General features: G+C 39.1%; 1 protein-coding gene and 1 non-coding gene across 2 annotated transcripts; both read right to left on the reverse strand.

Moving 5' to 3' along the window:
* Window positions 1–885: 885 nt before the first annotated feature.
* vgll2a (vestigial-like family member 2a) lies at window positions 886–8049 on the reverse strand. The gene is given in 5 exon segments (XM_044376420.1): window positions 886–1550; window positions 1553–1582; window positions 2903–3400; window positions 5656–5911; window positions 7812–8049. Coding segments are annotated over 5 exon segments (1041 nt in total). The 5' UTR covers window positions 7890–8049; the 3' UTR covers window positions 886–1371.
* A 1520-nt stretch (window positions 8050–9569) lies between these two features.
* On the reverse strand, window positions 9570–9641 carry trnah-gug. Its single transcript has one exon. It is a non-coding gene; the product is annotated as a tRNA-His (tRNA).
* Between the last annotated feature and the right edge of the window lie 11294 nt (window positions 9642–20935).

Below are 20935 nucleotides of genomic sequence, written 5' to 3' on the forward strand. Positions count from 1 at the left end.
TTTCGTTGATTAATTTTCTGTCAATTTACTTCTCAATTAATTGATATTTTGTTTCTGTTGTTACGGTTCAACATTTAAAGGACCAGTGTGTAAGATTTAGGGGGATCTATTGGCAGAGATGGAGGATAATGTCCATAAATATGTTTTAATTAGTGTATAATCACCTGAAAATAAGAATCGTTGTGGTTTTTGTTACCTTAGAATGAACCTTTATATCTACATAGGTAGCCCGCCATGTTGCACCGCCATGTTTCTACAGTAGCCTAGAATGGACAAACCAAACACTGGTTCCAGGAAGGAACTTTCGCATTGTTCACAGCCTCTGCAGGTTCTCCTATACACTTCAAGGGAGGGGGGGGGGGGGGTATTTAGTTGGTTGCAATCTGCAACTTCACCACTAGATGCCACTAAATTCTACACACTGGTCCTTTAACGCTGTAAGCTCTAAAACATATACTGTGCTTAATAAATATCAACATTGTTCTGCTTCTTCTGTCTGTCTACAGTAGAAGATGTGAACTGAAGGGTTTTATATGTTGCACAGATTGTTATATGTAACCAGATTCAGCAAAGACGTCTTTTGAACAGCGAATCACCAAACCGATGCTTTATCGGTCACAGCCGAACAAACATCGTTACACTGAATAGATGTTGGATGTGTGAATGTGGCACCAACTGAAGCAAAAACTGTGATCCAGTTTTATACTACTAGTAAACTAAATGTCATGTTTTATACTGTAGTAACTGTTTCTGCAGTTAGTAAAGAGGAACTCCATGTATTTAACTTTGTACTTGTGTGTGATGATAGACGTCAAACTGCCACTTTGGAAAGCCAATTCAACTTCACAAAGAAAACACATTGTTGTTGGTTTTTTTTTTCAAGAATTTAATACTTCTTTTCTTATTTTGCAAGATCTTCCTGTTGCTTATTTTGCCAGTGTGAACACACCACATACTGCTTAGACCTGGTGTTTCTGTGTGTGTGGAAATGGGACACATAGTTTTTTGTTGCTTTTCAACACTTTGTGACTTAGATATCTTTTGATATCAGTTGAAAACAATAACCAAAACTAATTTAATTTAATTTTTTTACGGTGCCATCACATACTGACAAAGGGTTTTTTATGGTTGACATTGAACCAATACTCCATGTAAACCAAAGCGTTTGGACTCCTGATTTCTCCTTCTGCCAAATTCTTGCTGTGCGGCCTCCTCAACACCAACGCGGCCTTTCCTCCAGCCATAACACTCCCAGTGTCTGTAGCCCAGTTGTCCCAGTGAGGCAAGTCCTGCCAAGTCCTTCAAGCGCTTGTCTTTTGGAGTTTGACAACACATGTGTCTCTGTCCGTCTGTCCCCAGACTTTTTCCAGTTTAGGAATGTTGTCCCTGCCTGTTACAGAAGCACAAAGAGTCTTGTCTTTGTCCACATCCGTCAAGATCAGATTCTCTCGCTCCTCTTCTGCGAGTCCCACTTTTTTTTTTTTTTGTGTTTCCACGCTCGCTTTGCTTCTTATCCACACTGTCGGCGGCGTTCAGCTCAGCAGGGCTGCGCTGCTGCTGCACAGTCCGCCGTAACACAGAGCTGCAAGTAGACCAGAAGCCGTTACAGCACAGAACTGCCGTCAGTTTCTCTGTCAGTCATCCCCATAACAGCAGCAGAGCAACAGAGAAGAGCAGGAGTGGAGGAAAAGAGGCTACAGCTGAAGTAGGAGAGAAGGGAAGGGGGGGGGGGTTGGGAGGGGTATGGGGGTGGTGGGGGGTGGGGGGGGTCTCAGCAGTCTCTAAAACCAATACAAATCCTTGGTCTTATCCTGTGCCTGCAGACCTGAGAGTGTAGGAAAAGAAAGGAGGAAAAAAAGAAAAGCAAGAAAAGAGAGATTAGAAAAAGAAATGCAAATGTCTTGTTGATAAAAGCGAGGAGGAATCGCTCGAGGCAGAGAGGGGATGAAAGCGAGCAACAGCAACAGAAAAAAGGAAGTTGACAGCTGGTGTTAAGGCGCTGATTGACAGTCAGTTTGTTGGTTGAAACCACTTGTGGTAAGTTGATCTGAGGCAAGGAAACAGGTTTAACTCTGGTTTTTGTCACACTGATGCTGTTACTTTGTCAGCTACATACTAAATATCTTTAATACAACTTTCATTTTTCATTTCAGCCAAACACATAAATATGACCATATACTACTTAATTGTTTTCCCAATTAAGTTATGTTGGTAAACGGGTTTAAGTTTAGTGTCACTTAAATGTTAATTAACACTTTTTTTTCTGTATTAAAAGACATAAACAAAGACCATCTTTCCCCAACTGTTACCCAGTGCACCCAGTGCCTAAACATAACCATGGGGGGAGGGTGGGGGAGGGGTGGGTGAGGTCAGTGACCCTTTGGACCCCCTACTTCCAGCTCCCTTGTTGCAGGGCACTAAAATTTGACATCTACTTGACGGAAGATCCAACACATGTTCAGTGGGCTGCCATGTTTTTGTTTTTTTTTTTAAAAGGGGTAATGATGACATTTTTGTAAAGTTAGTGGATCTGCAATTCTGACTTTTAGGATTAGTCAAGATTCAAAAATGTACAACTTTAATTACGCCCTCCCTGACTGGTAATCACCACGTCCTTCAAACTTTCTGTGTACTTTTTTAGTCCCCAGGCTGAGATAACTGTGATGACATCACAATGACGTCATCAGGGTCGCAGTAGACACAGGCTGATTAGTAATCCTCATTATGAGTAAACTGTCATGTATGAAATCGGTGGTGTGCTCCTTTAAATCCCTTTTTCCTTAACAAACTTTCTGTGTTAGACCCCTCCAGTGTTTGCTGAAATAAGAATAAGAACTTTAATTTAACCAAAATCTGTCACCTCTGGGCTGTTTTATCGTAAGTTTTGAATGACGTCTGATACCTGTGTCCATGTTGAGTCCGATCTCTGCGCTGGCTCCTGTGAAGGTGCCGCTCCAACCCGACCCCGTCCCCGACTCCCCCTTCCCCCCGAGGTCACAGGGCGAAGTGCTGGGCCCCGGTACCGAGCTGCCGGACGTCAGGCGGTGATGAGGCCTCACCGACGGCACCAGCAGCGAGCTGTAGCGCGGGTCGAACGCCGTGCCGTACATCTCGTGCACGCCCGGACGCGGGTAGGCCGAACCCTGGGTGCCTATGGCGCCACCTAGTGAGTAAGGGTGGTGGTGGTGATGGTGGTGGTGATGGGACGGGTGCCAGGCGTCGGGGCTGGGCTGGTGGAGGTGGCTGTGCAGGGAGGCGGAGGAGTACGGGTCCCCGGGGAAGGAGAGCTCTGTGTGGGGGGCTGACAGAGCGCTGCCCAGCGCGGAGGAGACTGACGGCTGGTAGGAACTGTTCCAGAAAGACGGAGGGAAACTTCTTTGGCTCATAGGGAATGATCCATCTGCAGAGACACAAATCCACACTGTTACATTATAAAGAAGGCTTGTTTACTTTCTCCAAATAGTAACTAATTGTTAAGTTAGCCTAAAGTAGCAAATAACAGCACATTTTAGTTGCAATTTTAAAACTTGAGGTTGAGGTCTTGACCTTGGAAACAGCAGTTTGATAAGAAATTCTTATCACAAAGTCCACAAGGTAGGTTTTTTCTTCTTCAAAGCTTTCAGTAAAGTATTGCATCCATAATACCCAATTATAAAACTATTCCTCTTAAAATGTGTCTTTTGACGATATCTTATTCATCTTATATTGTGCAATTTTGATTGTTTGAGTCACTGTTCGAGCAAAAAATGGCGACTATTTTCTCTTACTAGCTTCTTAAATGTGATTTATTTCTGCGTTTCTCTGTTTTATATCATTGTTAACGGGTTTTGGAGGGCTGGTTAAAAAAAAGGAGGACCTTGGAGATCTGGGAGACTGTGATGGCAGTTTTTAAACACTTTTATAGCATTTTATAGCCAAAACAATTGAATAATGGGAGAAAATTGTCTGCAAATTAATATATAATGAAAATAATCCACACATTTATGAACAGGTCTGAATTTTAGAAAATTTGAAATGTCTAGAGATTTTCCTCCTCCACTCCTGATCCTGACCCAAACTCTGGAAATACTGTTTAGTCATTCTATGATAATGAAGCAGTAAAAACTGAACTTATTGCCTTTTTTAAAATTCTGGTTGGATTCAAAACTCACCAGTTTACAGAGAGGTTGTGAAACGGCCATGAAAAGAGATTTAATGAAAAGCCTCGCTGTTAACTAAGGAACAATGATTTTGTGTTTGATTCACCCCAAATTAAAAAAAAAAAAATGGAGGAAAAAAACACTGACAAAAAAAGACAATCATCCTATTGTTTGTGTTTTTATTACTCCTTTATATTCATGAAAAGCGAGCTTTAAATGCTGACTTAATTTCAGCGTCTTGTTATTTCTGCAGCTGACAGAGACCAATAATAAAAGAATCATCAATTAAGGGGATGTCAAGGAGAAATTCACCTCAGCTCGACATGAACTCAAACAAAATGTCAGTAAAAGGAAGAAGAAAAAAAAAATCCCTGAGAATTAATTCATATTATTGAAAGACACCTCATATGTTTCTGGCAAAACGCAGAACTCCAAATACTGAGAAGCAAAACTGACCAAAAAATGAAAAAATAAAAGAAAAATGTCACTAATCTGAACCTGTAAGATATTTCTGTCTTTACATAAAACAACTAAAAACTGAGTAAAATCGTTGAATCCTTTGTAAAAAAAAAAAAAAACAGTCTTCCTCACAGCTACGGATAAAATAAGTCGATTTCTCAATATCACATTCACACATTCCTTTCAGAGCTGAACATGTGTGTTATTCGCAGGAATCCATTATTTTTTTGTTTGACTTTATATTTCCATCAAACCAAGGTCAAACAAAAACGAAATACGCTCACTTTCTCTTTCTGCTGATGCCATAAAACAAAAGTGACGGATTCAATAATAAACAAAAGCTGAAGCTCATAAACATTTATATTCCAGCTGTGATGAAAGAAAGAGCAGAATTACAGCAGGTTAGGACGCAGATACTGATTTCTAGTTTCTGATATTAAGGAAATTATTCATTCTTATTGATCGTATATGATCGTCTATATGACGGTGACACTTTGTTTAGATTTCACACGAGTAGATTTACAGTTTTATACGGAATTGTTCTGTTTTCAGAGGAGAGTTTTAACGTCCCAAAATTATCTTAAATGCTTTTTCTTTTCCGGTATGAAAACTGTTGCAGAAGCAAATTTATTTTTTCAATTCTTTTTACAGGAAAAAGGTCAAAAGACGCCTGAACGGCAGCTTCAGTCTGAATGTGCGATAGGCATCAAAAATCCAGAGCAAACTGTGAAGATTTTGTTTTTTTAAATTTGTAGTTTTGACCGAAATTTCTCTCTATTTATTTGCATCTGGATACTCGAACGAGTGTCACGGAGATCAAGAGCTCAGTGCTGCAATATCAACAGCAGAAAAAAAGAAAAGAAACACACGACAGCAGCAACTAAATTTACATAAATTCATATCACACTCACACCAGAGCTTCTACCTCTAAAAGCACTTCATCGTTCTGGTTTCACTGGAGAATTAAAGCTGTTTTTTTTAGTGGCTTCCCTGCTCTGACAAGCACTCAGTGAGAGGACACACACACACACACACACACACATACAGACACACACACCTCTTACGGCCTTGTGGCTGGTCGAGGCGGGGTACGCCGCCGGCTGGCTGAGGGCTCGGCTGAAGTGTTCGTCCACCACAGCGCTGATATCACCCTGGAAGTAAGTGAAGAGGACGCAGCGGGAGTTCAGGTACTCGGCGCCCGGCGGCAGCTCCTTGTCTTCCTCTTTAATCGCCAGGGGCCCCGGGGGACCCAGGGGGCCGAGCCGGCTGCTGCCGTCCTGGGGGTCTTGCATTTTGGAATACAAGGCCAGTTTCTACGAAAGGGACATGCAGGTTTTTATAGAGAGTGTAACTTCTGAAACTGTGGAACAAAGTGTATCTAGTGTCCTGTTGGCATGCTCACATTTGTATTTTAGCAACTATAAAGACATTTAAACCTCATAAAAATCAGTTTCTGGAACTTTTCAGGACACAACAGGTGTCTGTTTATCTTCAAACTGGCACAAATGATATAACTATATATGAAGACAGATGTTACAGCAAGAACAAAGCAGCTTTTATTTAAAAAATGAAAAATAAAAACGCCCTGATCAAAATGTACCCTGATTGATTTTGGGGGTAATGAACACACATGATAGTTCAGCTTTTAATTTGCCACTATATCACCTTATAAACTGCAGTACAAAGATACAGTCAGACAGCAGACGTTATTAGGAACACCTGTGCACTTTAATCTAATCCAACACAGCAGCTCCGCCGTAAATCCTACTTTTATGACGCTTATACATTTTTAGTTTTTGTCGACAGAAAGGTGATAATTCTACTTTATCACTGAGGTCGTAGTGTAGTAGTGGTGGTGGTGGTGTACCGGTGTCCTTCATGTATAACAGAGTGGACAAAATATTAGGAACATTTTTCAATATACGTAACTCTTGCACTCCAGTACACGACCATCCACAACGACCTCAGTAAAGGCCTCGATAAGGTGTTTGGTGAGTGTTGTTTCCAAATATAAGTTTCCAGTTACTCATTTCTGCTACACACGATGACTCAAAAGCCTTTTAAAAAAAAATCATTCAAAGTAAAGATGATGTTACTAATATTAAAGCTGTGAACTGTGTAAAACTGTGAAAATGTGAAGTTATTCATTAAATGTACTTTTTAATGACAAACTTACTAAACAATTCTAATAAATAATTATATATATATATAATTAGCTGTAAATGTAACAGTAGTGCAGCATATATTGTAGTGTGAACTCTGCTGTTTAGGTGACAGACAAAGTGAGTTTTGGCACTATGTGAAATATTTGCTGGATGTTGACTGAGAGGTTTTAAGAGAGTGAAAAAAGCCCTTTAACAGCTCTGGAAAGGCCTCAGAAAAAATACAAAAAAAAAAAAAAAAAAAATCCCTGCTGCTCTCCAACTGTTCACTCACAAGCATGAAGCCGCTTACAGACACTAATGTGACTGAAAACATCTGTGATACTTCAGAGTTGCTGTTATTAGGCTACTATTTATATCAACAGACAAAAAAATGATCGGTATTAATAATCATTTAAATCCTGAATTATAGGTTTGACTCATAAGTTAGTTCAGCAGTCTGTAATTAGACAAGTTATTAATAATAATTATTATTTTCCGGTCAGTTATGGCTGGAAAACCAGCAGAGTAGTTTAGAGAAAAATAAAAACAGTGTCGTAAAAACTCAATAAAAGCAAAACACGAAAGTTTTGAGTTGAATAAATCTAATCTGCCATGATTATTAATGGGGAAAAAACAACAAATATTATTTATAACAATAACGCCCTACGTTCAATGACACTTTTTAAACTTATGACTGACTAAAATTAGCGCAGAGAGAAGCAACAAACCATCTGTTTACGGCCGTTTGAAGCTGAAGATGATCTCTAAAGAAAGTTGTTAAAATAAATATGATGAACATTTTTGGATATTTAGAGGATAATAAGTGGTCTTGGAAGTTGTAAGAGTTGAAAATAAAGTTTTATACAACATCCATAGCTGACAGCTGCATCGGCAGGAGCAGCTAGTGGCGGTTTAATCTCCAATATTTACATGTAATTAAGTTTTAATTGTCGGTGTTACGGACTTTCAGGTGTGAATACTTAAGTTTTCAGTGCATTCGATCGCATATTAAGCACATACTGCGGAGATAAATACTGTATGAGCTTATTTAAAAAGCTATAATCCATACCTGGTGGTGATAGGGGCTGTAGGAGCTGAAATAAGGCTGAGGACCAAACACTTGGTACATCACATCCAAGCAGCTCATGGCGAAGAAATCACGAAGAAGAGCCAAGCTTCATTTAGAGAGCAGGTCTGTTCAGACGGAGAGGAATCAAGTAATCCCGGCGCGGCGGTGGAGGAACACAGTTTGGAGAGTCTCTGTGCTGCGCTGCTCTGCGCTCTTTACGCACTGGACAGACTGTGTCCGGGCGCAGTGAAGGGATCCCCCCCCCCACCCCTCCCCCGCCCCCACCTCCACCCTGCACCCTCTGCTGCTGCCCCCACCCCTCAGCCTGACACCTCCCTCCCGCCAATCAGAGCCCGAGCTCCACCTCTGCCTTAATGACCTTTTAATTACTCAATATTAAGTCATAATGTATCATATTCATATAGTAGTCTGTAACATTTTTAGTGTTCCACCTATTTTTTGTGTGTGAGACTCATAACATAGTAAAATAGTTTTAAAAAAACAGTAATATAGTAAAATAATATTCCATATATTTTCTGCCTATATTTCTACTTAACTTTAAACTTCACTGTTTCCTTCTGATAAAATATATTTCTTAAACTTATGGGACATGTTACAGTCTGCTGCTTCATCTAATTTAATGTCATTTAAACCAACTTGACATATTTAACAGATTCATGCATATAGTCGGATGCTCTGAGAGTTTGACAAGGTTCTTGTATTGTGTGTTTCAGCTGTAGTGAACTGGCTTTCCATTTAATCTGAACCTTTCTGTTATATCAGTTTACAATAGTGGTGGAAAGTACATTTGCTCAAGTACTGTACAGTACGAGAGGTACTTGTACTTTACTTGAGTATTTCCATGTGATGCTACTTTCTACATTTCAGAGGGAAATATTGTACTTTCTACTCCACTACATTTATTTGACAGCTTTAGTTACTTTTCAGATGAAGATTTGAAACAATGGATAATATAACAAGCTTTTAAAATATAACACATTGTTAAAGATGAAACCAGTGGTTTCCAACCTTTTTGGGCTTTTGACGTCTTACAAAAAGCAGTGTGTAGTCGGGGTCACATTTCACATGTCTATGAGTTGTTAACAGCTCCACCAAATAGTGATTTTTCCCTCTAAACTTCTCACATGCTTTCATTTCAATAAATGTTCAAATGATCCAATATTTCAGCAAAAATCAAAGATTAGAGAAAAAGTCCAAAAACTGAAAACAGATTTGTGTATCAGAACTTTGTTTTTTCTTCTTTCCTCTCCCATTAATCATCTCACCACCCCTCAGATTTATCTGCTGACCCTTTGGAGGGGCCCGACCCCTAGGTTGGGAACCACTGGACTAAACTAGCTAACTGTATATAAAGTAGTGTAAACTAGCTCCACCTCCAGCAGCTACAACAGTAACATGCTGCTCTAACACTGATGCTTCACTATTAATAATCTAATGATGTCATATATAATAATATATCAGTCAGAGGGACCAAACCACTACTTTTACTGCAATACTTTAACTACATCAAGCTCATAATACTTATGTACTTTTACTGCAATACTTTAACTACATCAAGCTCATAATACTTATGTACTTTTACCAGTAATGGAGTATTTTTACAATGATGTATTGGTACTTTTACTGTAGTAAAGGATCCGAGTACTTCTTCCACCACTGTGTATGACTTCACTCATTTCAACTTCATATGGGGACTTTGGGGTCTCCTCTGTGGATTATACGGCTTCCTCAAAATACTGCCGTGACCCGGATTCGAACCGGGGTTGCTGCGGCCACAACGCAGAGTACTAACCACTATACGATCACGGCGAGCTATGCTTCAGATGGGAAGCTCAATGTTTCCACAGAGATACTTCACACCTATATGAGTCAAGATATTAAACTGGGTGAAGATACTGAAGTTAGAAATCACAACAAAGTCAGGTACAAAATGAAGTAAGGATTAAATATTTGTGTCAGACACTTTCACTGAAGTAAAGGATCTGAGTTCTTCTTGTACTGGTTTCCAAAGGTAGTGTTGCTTCTACTACAATGAAGGTACTGATATACAGTGCAAATGTGCAGTGAAATGATTTGGGTTTTCAGGTTATAAAGATCAATAATGTTGATTCCAAATGCAGAAATGGAAACTGGATTATTAATTTAATACTATCCAACAACTTCCATGCATTCAGCGTGGCGTCATCACAGTTCTCAGATTTGAGTGTAAAACTGTAAAACCCAATAAGTCAACTAAGCAAATGTTGTTAAGTAATTGTTAAAAAATTACAAGTTATTCATTTGAGTGCACTGTGCTTAAAAATATTGATTAACATATGTAATGTTTTTAGTTTCTCCATAACTAATTATCCTGATTCAATAGTACTTAATTGAATAAAAATCTACCAACTCAAAAATTATACTTATGCATAACTCATAGGCTAATGATTTTTTAAATTATTTATTCAAGTTCAGAATACTGTCAGAATACTACTTGATTTATTGAACAGGACAGTGTGCAGTATTAAGCATGGATGATGCACTGCACCGGAGTTAGCTTGAAGCTAATTTGCATCCATAATCCATTATAATCAAAACATACAACAGCACAACAACAAACAGTACAAAGAAAAACAAAACAAAACAAAAAACAAACAAACAAACAAAAAACACCCTATACAAAATACAAAGCTACATACAACAGCACATCACCCACAATGTCAATTAAAAATTAATAATGTAAACTAGGCTCAGTGGTCACACAGCTGATTCGTCTTTAGTTGATTTTTTAATTTGGCCTTGAATGCATTGATAGAACTACAGTTCTTCAAAGAACCACACACACACACACAACTCCAGCTGTACAATTTAAGTTTTGCTTTTTTTTTTTATTCAGTCTTAAAATTGTTTTATCCAAACATGTCTGAACAAGTAACAGCAATAGCTCAGCGGTGTCTAACCATGTGCCACGGAGGGCAGAATGTATGCGGGGTTTTCCCTCCAACCAAAGACTCAAGTGATTTCACTGATTAGTTCCTCCTCTGTGGCAGAAAGTGTGTTAATCAGTGAAATCACCTGGTGAAGTGTTTGTTTGGAAGGAAAAACCTGCGCAGACACTCCTGCTGCTCGAGCTGCGAATGGAAACTGTAAACATAAACATCTCGATCACCTCCTGATTTTTGTGTATGGTTGTGGGTGGTTATGTGTATATCTCTGTGCAAGTATGTGTGTGGCGTACGTGAGTGTGATTGTGTGTGAACGTTTGTATCTCTGCATGTCAAACACATTTTAAAGTGCAGTTTGAAAGTTTACAGCATTACATGAAAAACCTGTAATCTCATTTACTGCAAAATGTCTGGTGCTGTAACTCGATACACAGTAACCTAAAATTACTGTATTTTATTTTACAGTTGCATACAGCTACTGTAACTGTAGATACAGTATCATTATATTACTGAATTTCATTTTACAGTTACAATAGTGCTACTGTAAATATAAACACAGTAAACTTACTGTAATTGATTTTTACTGTAAGTTACTTGTTAATTGCTGCCAATTAGTTACTCTTACGTAAAAACACAGTAAACTTACTGTAATTGATTTTTACTGTAAGTTACTTATCAATTGCTGCCAGTTAGTTACTCTAAAGTAACAGTGAACTTACTGTAATTTATTCTAAAGTAAGTTTATTGTAGAATCGTAAAAATTGTTGGATTTCAGAGTCAGAAAGGTTTGGGGAGGAGACAAACTGAATGATCTGACTGGAGCTGCAATGATTAGTTGATTAGATGATCAACAGAAAATTAATTGCAAACTATTTTTATAGTACAGTATAGACAGTATAGACAGTAAACTGAATATTTTGGGTTGTGGACTGTTGGACGAGCCAAATAAAGACATTTAAGGTTGCATCTTGGGACTTTGGGGACATTTTTCACAATTTTCTGACATTTCACAGACCAAACAACTAATCTAAAAACAACTAAACTAAAAAGAAAGCAATTAACAGTTTAATCGATAAATTAAAAATCATTAGTCGCAGCCGTAGATCTGACAACTACATCACAGCATACTGACGCCATTCCACCAAAGCTCCATCTCTGTTATGATTCACATGTCCATTGAAAGCATTTTAGAAATGGAGTATCCATTTCCAGTACTGCTTAGAGTTGTTGTTTATATTGGCTTAGTATCCTGGAGCCCTGCTGTTTATCTTGGGGGATTGTAACAGTTGCAGACCGGACAATGTTCTGCCGTCATTTCAACAGTATGTGGACATTCCCACCAGAAGGGAAAATATCTTGGATTTGTGCTACTGTAACATTACCATTGCATTTCGTGGCCGTTCATACCCACCACTCGGACTTGAAGACCATGATGTTATCTGTTTACTACCGCTGTACAAACAGGAAGTTAAATGTCACAATCCTACAGCACAGCACCAAGGCTTGAATAACAGGGTCACTGTCATTATGGACTATATCAATTTCTGCATAAATACCACCATACCAGTCAAAACTATATAAAGAAATATCCTAACTCCAAACCCTGGATCACTCCTCAAATAAAAACAGAGCTTGAAATAGAAGCATAAAGCTTTCAGGCTCAAAGACCACAACATCAAAAATGAAGCCAAACTGAAATTTAAGGACGAAATGGAACATGAATTTACCAACGTGAACACTAAACCAGCTTTCCAGATGATGAAAACCGTGACTGGATGTGAGCCCAAACACAGTCCATTCACAGACGAATGCGTCAAAGAGTTGAGAGCCCTCCCTCCACTGGACCCCAATAAACCAGCTTAGCCAGTGTAAGCCAGGCAAGGTCTCGGAGCCTGACGCCATCCCTGCAAGGGTGCCCCCAACCTGCACCATGGTACTCTCACCAATTCTTCACTCACTCCTCTGCAAATCCTACCGGTCTGCTACAATACCCACCTTCTAGAAAACCGCAGCAATAATCCCAGTGCCCACAAAAACCGAGACCCACACAACTCTCAAATCCATAATAATGTAGAGCCTGAAAAATCTGCTGCCACACACGATCCTGCCAATTGTTAACCAACAACTGGACTCCCTCCAATATGCCTACAGGGCCCAGAGGATGCTGTGGACTGCCTGCTGCACCTCCTCCTCCAGCTCCGGGATTCCTCAGGCACCTTCGCCTTCGGATTTTCTTTATGGACAGCTGCACCAACTCGACATTCCCCCCAAACTGATCCATCTCCTGCACAGTTTCCTCAGTGACAGATGGCAAGCTGTTCAGGTGGCACAACAACATCACCTGCACTTACCAATGAGAAGAAAATGAGTGGCTGCAGAAGCAAAACCAAGTGCAAGGAAACTGACGTCAAAGATGAAGAATTTGTAGGTAATGAGGGACCTCTACAACCTTGGCTTAAAACCCGCTCTGCACGATGCAGCCAGACTACTCATCACGACCAAAGAAGCGGTAGAAGGTGGCTATTGTCTGTCTTGAGGCGGTGAGTTCCTAACCTGTGTGACTGAGGACGTGGGGGAGGGTGAGTGATAACGCCAGGACAACAAGCCTGTAGCTGTTGTCCGTCTCTGTCCTCTGATCCACTCTGCTGTCTGTCTGTGTGTCATGAATGTATTAATAGCTGCAGGTCTGTGTGTGTCGTGGAGTTGAGTTTTAGCTGAGTAGTCAAAGCATTCGTCCACGGTCTTGGAGATCCAAGTTCAAGACCCAGTGTTGTGACCTCCTTTGCAAAAAGTTATTGATAATCATTTATTTTGACACTTTAATATCCTAATAGAAGTGTAATAAAAAACAGAAACAGGATTCTTACGGCTATTTCCACTTTTATTTGAATATAAACACAAATACAAATAGTTTTGCTGCCTTAACAAATACAGATACAAATACTGGGATCTCTGCACAGCCCTAGTAGCTAGCATGCTAATCTGCTAGCTCATACCAACAATTGGACAACCAATGCAAAATCTACCTCGACAAACTTTTCTGAGGGAAGGACTGCACCCTGGTTTAACTAACGAGGTTAGCTATTTGCATTACTAATGTGCCAGTTGTGTGTTTTGTTTTTTTTTTTAATTTATGATGAAGAAAAAAACACAAGCCTGAGAGAGTCGACAGATTAGTCTTTATGTAAGAAATTTGTAGTGAATGCACAATATTCAAAGAATTTACAGTGGCTCAGTGCTGCAGTGCCTCAACATCTAAGTTTTTTCTTTTCTTTTCTTTTATCAACGTTCAGTATACTACCTCTAAGATGTTTGAGAGACGTTTGAAACAAGGCATTTGATGTGATGGGACTCACAGCAGTTGTTTACATATTTATTATTTTATTTTATTTATTCAGTGCTTAACATAAAGCCATATTAGTTCTGTTGAATATTTGTCACCTATCCATTCTGATAATAAATAATTGTATACTGAATTTCCTCAAATAAAACATGTTACTCAATTGAAAGCTGGGTCTCTGATAATGTGCGGGTGTGTGGTCAACATGAGCAAATAAAGGCCAGCCCCAAAAATGAGAATGGATAAACTGCTGGTGCCTGTTATTTAATGTGAATGCCAGTTAAGCATGAACAGTAGTTACCTGGATATAACTCCAGTTCTATAAGTACATGCAGCGCCCGCTAGCCAACTGTCACAGAAGGGGGAGGAGGAACAGAGGAGACGCAATATTGTTTAGATACGGGGATAATGGCGCATATTTTAATAATAATGATGGCAGCGACACTACATGAGCATGGGTAACTAGGGTAACCAGGGCAACCAGGGTAACATGGGTAAGCCCGTGAGCATACAATACATCCATGAGCATGCTACCCACATGCTACAGCTAAGTGGTGCACGGCCAAAACGTTCCAGGTGGAACCCAAGCTCTAGAATTATTGTTCTGCACATCGGAGTAAGTGGATTAACAGTAATGCAATAACAAACATTTAACAGAGCAAACGAAAGCAGTTCAGAAAACAAGCTGGCTTTGAACTAAAATATAAGCAAATATACTTATCAAACAGAGGGAATTAAGAAATAAAGGCCTCTCTCTAATGTAAGCCTGCTTTCAGTAAAGACCTGGTACCTTCTGCAGGTGAGGCAAATAAAGGCCACTATTAGAGGAAATACAGTTAACCATAATTAACCTTCTGTTTTTTTAGGGTTCTGTCCTAAGGAGAATACTCTTAAAACTGAATTGAAATGATCAATATCGATCAGTATAAAAAAACATATTGCGATAACATTATTGGCTGTATCGTCCAGCGCTAGTAATAGGTACCCCGTCACTCCATCACCCCGTACTCATCAATAATGAAACAGTTGAAATGTTTGACAGCTGCAAGTATCTGAGACTCACACTAGACAATAAATTCAGCTTCGACCAGACAAAGGAGCCATCAAAGAATATCAGCCATCTGTAAACTCAAAGGACTCTATGTCGCCCCCCCCCCCCCCATCTCCTCCTACTGTTGTACCAAAGTATTGGTATCAACTCATCCAGCTCTACTGCTCCACCTGTTTCTTCAACATGCTCTCTGTCACAAACCAGATCAAACTCATAACCAACACTCCCTACACCCAACCTCTCAGAGCTCAATTGTAAGGCCATCACACGCATTTCAAATACAATAGCACAGGACATCACACACCCACTCAGTCACCACTTCACTGTGCCGCCCTCTGGGCTCAGGTACAGGTCCCTGAGGTGCAGAAGGGCTCACTTTGGCAAAAGCCTGGTACCCGCAGCTATAGCAGCCCTAAACAGGGTGACTCACTGTAGGGGACTATGAGGCTTGTTTTCATGTTGTTTTTGTGTGCTGTTGTGTTGTACTTCATGTGATGATGTGTGTTAAGTATAGTGTTGATTTTCCCTGGAACAATAAACCAGGAACAATAAAGTGTAACTAACTGATTTGCCTTAAATTAGTTTGGTTTTTTTTGTGATTTAAATTTGATCTGACTTTCAAAGATATTACCTATAAAAAAGTTAATCAACAAACATATTATGGATTTAGATATATATGTGTGTCCATTACTAGCTACCTGGAGTATGTGTATATTTGTTTATAATTACACTGTGTTGAAACTTTACTATCCAGTGCAGTATAGTGGATAACTGTAGCTCACAATAGAGGACAGAAAACTCATCTAACAGGTGCTGGTGGAACAGATGACATTGTCTTTAATAACCTAAAATTATTTAATCAATAAAGTATAAATTGTGGTTCAAATGAGTCCAGATTAACCTCACTGGCTATGGACATACCATGCATGATCTCAAACATGACCTGCCTCCTGTGAACAGATACACACACGCACAATGCTCTTTAGCACACATTTAACAGCTCCGGAGTTTGAGTTGAAAACTGACTCTGGTGTGCCTGGGAGTGGAAGCTGTAACAAATGTTCACACACACACACACACACACACACAGAACCACGTGCTTGTGGCTGATCCTCGTGTTATGTCTACCCAAAGAAAGTCAGAGTAGGCTACTGTTTCATTTTCCTCAACACTAGACAGAAAAGGCCTCTGTTAATTTGATTTGTTTTGAATTTTAAAATTGAAACAGCATTCTTAACATTCCCTAATTTGTCCCACGATGAGTTTGACCTGAACCACCTTAATTCACAAAACTGTGTTATTTTAACAACACTGTATGACTACAGCTATGCTAATACAGCTAAATCTATAATTGTGTGTTGATGAATTAAAGTGGTGGTAAACAGTAGGGGTGTGCCAGAATATTAATACATTATTCAGCAAAGCACAAATAGTGTGTGTTTTTTTACAAATATTTATTTCATACAAATATTTTAAAAATTATTTGTTTTCAGGAAGAAAAATAATAAAACATGTCAAATACCAGCATGCAGGTCGGTTACATCACTATCTCAGTGTCTCTCCTCTGCTCCGCTGTGACGTCTATCAGCAGGTCTCAACGAGGGGAGTCACATCCACCTGCTACATGACGCACATTTCCTGATTTGGACATCAGTCCTGGAGTTGGGGGTGTTCCCCAGAGATGAAGCTGAACTACTGACACAAGCAAAGTGCTCCCAACAGATTCTCCATAACCTGTTGTTCCTCTTCTCCTTTCCACAAAGTTAGCTTGTAAAAAATAGGCAATAAATGAAAAGTGCAAAGCAAGAATCGGCTTTGAAGTTCTTTCCTACACGTTACACAGTGTGCTGTCTCTGTGTTATGGGTGTATAAACAGGTAGAGGTCTGTCTGCAATTAGACGATGGGTAAAGTTTTATCTCAGTAGTCAGCGCAGTCGTCTATGATCTGGAAGACTCCAGTTGGAGACCCGGTGTACTTCATAAAGTAGTTTATTCATGAACACTTATTGTAACACTTTAATTTTCTAAAATTAAAAGCGTAACAAAAACAAAAACAGGATTTTTAAGCCTCTTTCCACTTTCATTTGAATGCAAATACAAATAATTTTGCTGCCTCAACAAATAGAGATACAAATACAAATCCTGGGCCCTCTGCACATCCCTTGTATACAGCTAAATTAATCTGCACATCTTTGTGAAATATTTGGTTGGAGGAGCTTGGTGATGTAATTACTGTAACTCACAGGGTTAGTTGGTAGCTGTACCTGTAGAGCTAACGCTACCTCGCCAGCTGGCTGGGCTAGTGCTACAAAAGCTCCTTCTAGTTTGGCTTGTTTACCCGTTCAAACACCAATGGCAGTTTGGCAAAATGCAGGTTTGGGGTTCAGTATCTCATCTAAGGACACTTTGACATGTGGACAAGAGGAGGTGGGGATTGAACCGCCAATCCTGTGACGACCCATGGACGACCCGCCCTACCTCCTGAGCAACAGCCCCACAGAATAGTCTTATCCTTTAATATGTTAAACTTAATATACAATATAAAATCTTCTTCTGAAAGTGTTGATTTCATCTTTCAAAACAGACATCTATATCTGTTCATATAGCTTGAATACGTGTCAGTGGACGGTGCTACATAATGTCAGAGGTGTATATATGTGAGACGGACTGAGCAGGTGTGTGTGGTTGTTAGAGTGCATCCTGTTCAACCTCATTCATCCTTTACTGACTTTTCCTTCATGTTGGAGGAGCGAGCTGGTTTTTGTTCGGCAACATGATGAGGAACCATGACCCTTCATTTATCACTGGTCTACCAGTGCCTCACCAAGGACAGTGCATTTATGTGTGTGTGTGTGTGTGTGTAGACTTGAGAGCATGTGCCATAACTACTGAAGCATGTCTGTGTGCACTCAGACTGTGCATTCAAACATTTGTATAGAGGTTAAAGTCTGTACGTTTATATGGAAGATTTAAAATTGCGTAAATCAAATCAACAGCAGAAACATACAGAGCATCCCAGGGGTCATGTGGTAGAAAACATGTACATTGGCATGGAAATCCTAATTAAACATTTTTATACACTATATTTTTCTGTTTCTGTTGTCAGTAAATGGATCGCTTTTTTAAAAAAAATACATTTTGCTTGAAACATAAAGCTGCTGAATTACGTTTTTTTCTCTCAACATAATGAGAAAATGTTGTTAATTAACGTATTTAACAGCATACTGCAAAACTTTCCCACTAAAACATCTGGTCTTGCAGTACAATATCCACTGGTAGTAACTACAACATAATTAAACTTTCTATGGTTGTGTTTAACATTTTCATGCATCTGCTGGTTTACATCCCTCTAAACTTATTGTCAAAACACAAAGATCTCTAGTTCAGCTTAATACTGCACAAGTCCTCAAGAAAATATATAAGATTATCAACGACCACACACATGTACTCTGTGACTACCTCACCCTCATGCCATCAGGAGTACGTTTTTTATTGCCTGTATGTAAAACAAACAGAAGGAAGTTTGGTTTTATTCCAGAAGCCATGAGACTTGTGAACAGCATCAGTATGATAAATGTTCAGTTTACCTCGTGTATCACAGTCTGATAAATTCATGCACTCATGCTTTGACTCTTTGTTTTGTGCCTTTGTGGTGTTCGACATTGTTGGTCATCTGTAGAAAGGCCGCTGACATTAATCCTTCTGTGTTTAAACTTTTGCTGACAGTGTCGTATTTGTATTTTTTAGATTTTTTAAATTGCGTGTGAACAAACTTACCTCAAATTGCCCCTTGAGGGACGAATAAAGTACTTTTAAATTGAATTGAATTAAATTTAGGGAAAGACAGAAATGAGTTGAATGACATGTTTATTACTAACCTGAACCAAAGTGTTTTTATTGCCTAAACCTGAACACACACAGGAGTCAGGATGTGAACCTCGGTCTCTGTTGCCAGAGTCCTGCATCTTCTACGTCCGCCATCCACGCCGAGTTCCTCCTCCGACTTCAGAGCCAGATATAATATAATATATTTATTTATTAATATAAAAATGTGAACATAATCCAGGTAGCGATTAAGTTTGACAGCTCGATGTAATTAGGAAAACAATTTAGTGGTGCATAAACGTAATTTCTAGGACACAAGGTTGTACATGGACATGTGAAATGTGAAAGGCTGCAATATTTGAATACAGCCACAAAGCATTTAAATGAACTGTGTAGTTATGATGCTCGCTGCGTCACATTACAGTTACAGACGTTTTGTAGCTACAGCTGATCTCTACTAATTCTAAATATTTATATTCATTTAAAATACAAAATGTGCAATAACATGTATACATATCATCCATTACTGTAAAATATATATTTGAGCAGGCTGTATAAACCGTACATAACCACCTACTGTATGTATATAAAGTAACATTTTTTAACCCATAAAATAATTATATATATAATTATATACACCTTTGCACTAAACTGTTTCACCTGTATGTAAACATTGTATATTGTTTTCCATCTGTTGTTTCTATATGTATCTATGTTTACACCCACTTACTTGTACATAATAGTGATGTGTTTATGTTTAATTATTTTTGTTTGACCTTGTTTTGTCCGTGTGTGTCTTCCTGAACGTTGTTGTGTGTGAGCACGTGGAGAGCCGCCAGAAACCGGAATCACGTTGTTTGTGTGTGTAAACAAACTTGACCAATAAAGTTGATTCACAGAACATGTTGTTGTTGTTAACTTGTATTGTTGTTTATTTAGTCTGTGATCATACAGTAATGATCATTGAACACTGACTCTGAAACACTCTACCAACTCTGAAACACAAATGTGGCACACACACACACACACACACTTTGATACAAGTGACAGGTGTGTGTGTGTGTGAGAGAGAGAGAGAGAGAGAGAGAGGTGTGATGCGAGGAAGTCACTAAAATCCAAACAGTGGAACAAGTCTTTAACCCCACATGGACCACAGCTAACCTCTGTCAGCTGTTTGTGTGTGTGTGAGTGTGTGTGTGTGTGTGTGTGTGTGTGTGTGTGTGTGTGTGTGTGCAGCCAAACTTCTTCCTTACACTACACCATTCATCCAACTTGTCAACTCTTTGGATACGCATGACAAGCAACTTATAGGATTTATTGAAAAATAACAACCAGCCGAGTAATCGAGAGGAACTTTAGGTGTGTGTGTGTGTGTGTGTGTGTGTGTGTGTGTGACTGAGTATTTTCCAAGTTATTTTTTTGTGTGTATCATATATATGCTAATCTATTTTATACACATTTAGATCATTGACACGTTTAATATGTCAGTTCTAAAATGTCACAGACTGTGTTTTTGTTCTCATCTTAAAATTAGATTTAATGACACAAAACCAAATTTATCAACCGAATTCAGCGAGTAAGACTGAATGAAAACAATAGAATAGTCGACCTGGTTTGTGCAGAGTTATATTCTGATATGGACCTTCACTTATTCAGTATCATTAGACCAACTACAAAAAGTGTCACCTGATCCATTCAAATCATTCATTCACATCCTGCACATTTTTGTGCTTTCTTGTGCAAAGCAGCGTCTGTCAAAAGACAGAATGACAGAAGGCAGAATTAACCAACAAATGCATGACAAGTAATAAATACAAAACAGTCAGCAGGAAGAAGAAGAAGAGGAAGAAAAACAAAAAGAAGAACATGAGCAAGAACAAGTGAAAGTAAGAACAAGAACAAAAGGACTCAAATAAGAAGGACATAAACAAGAACAAGAGTGACGAAGAATATGAACATGAAC

Source organism: Thunnus albacares, chromosome 16, assembly GCF_914725855.1.
Source record: "Thunnus albacares chromosome 16, fThuAlb1.1, whole genome shotgun sequence".
Lineage (NCBI taxonomy): Eukaryota > Metazoa > Chordata > Actinopteri > Scombriformes > Scombridae > Thunnus > Thunnus albacares.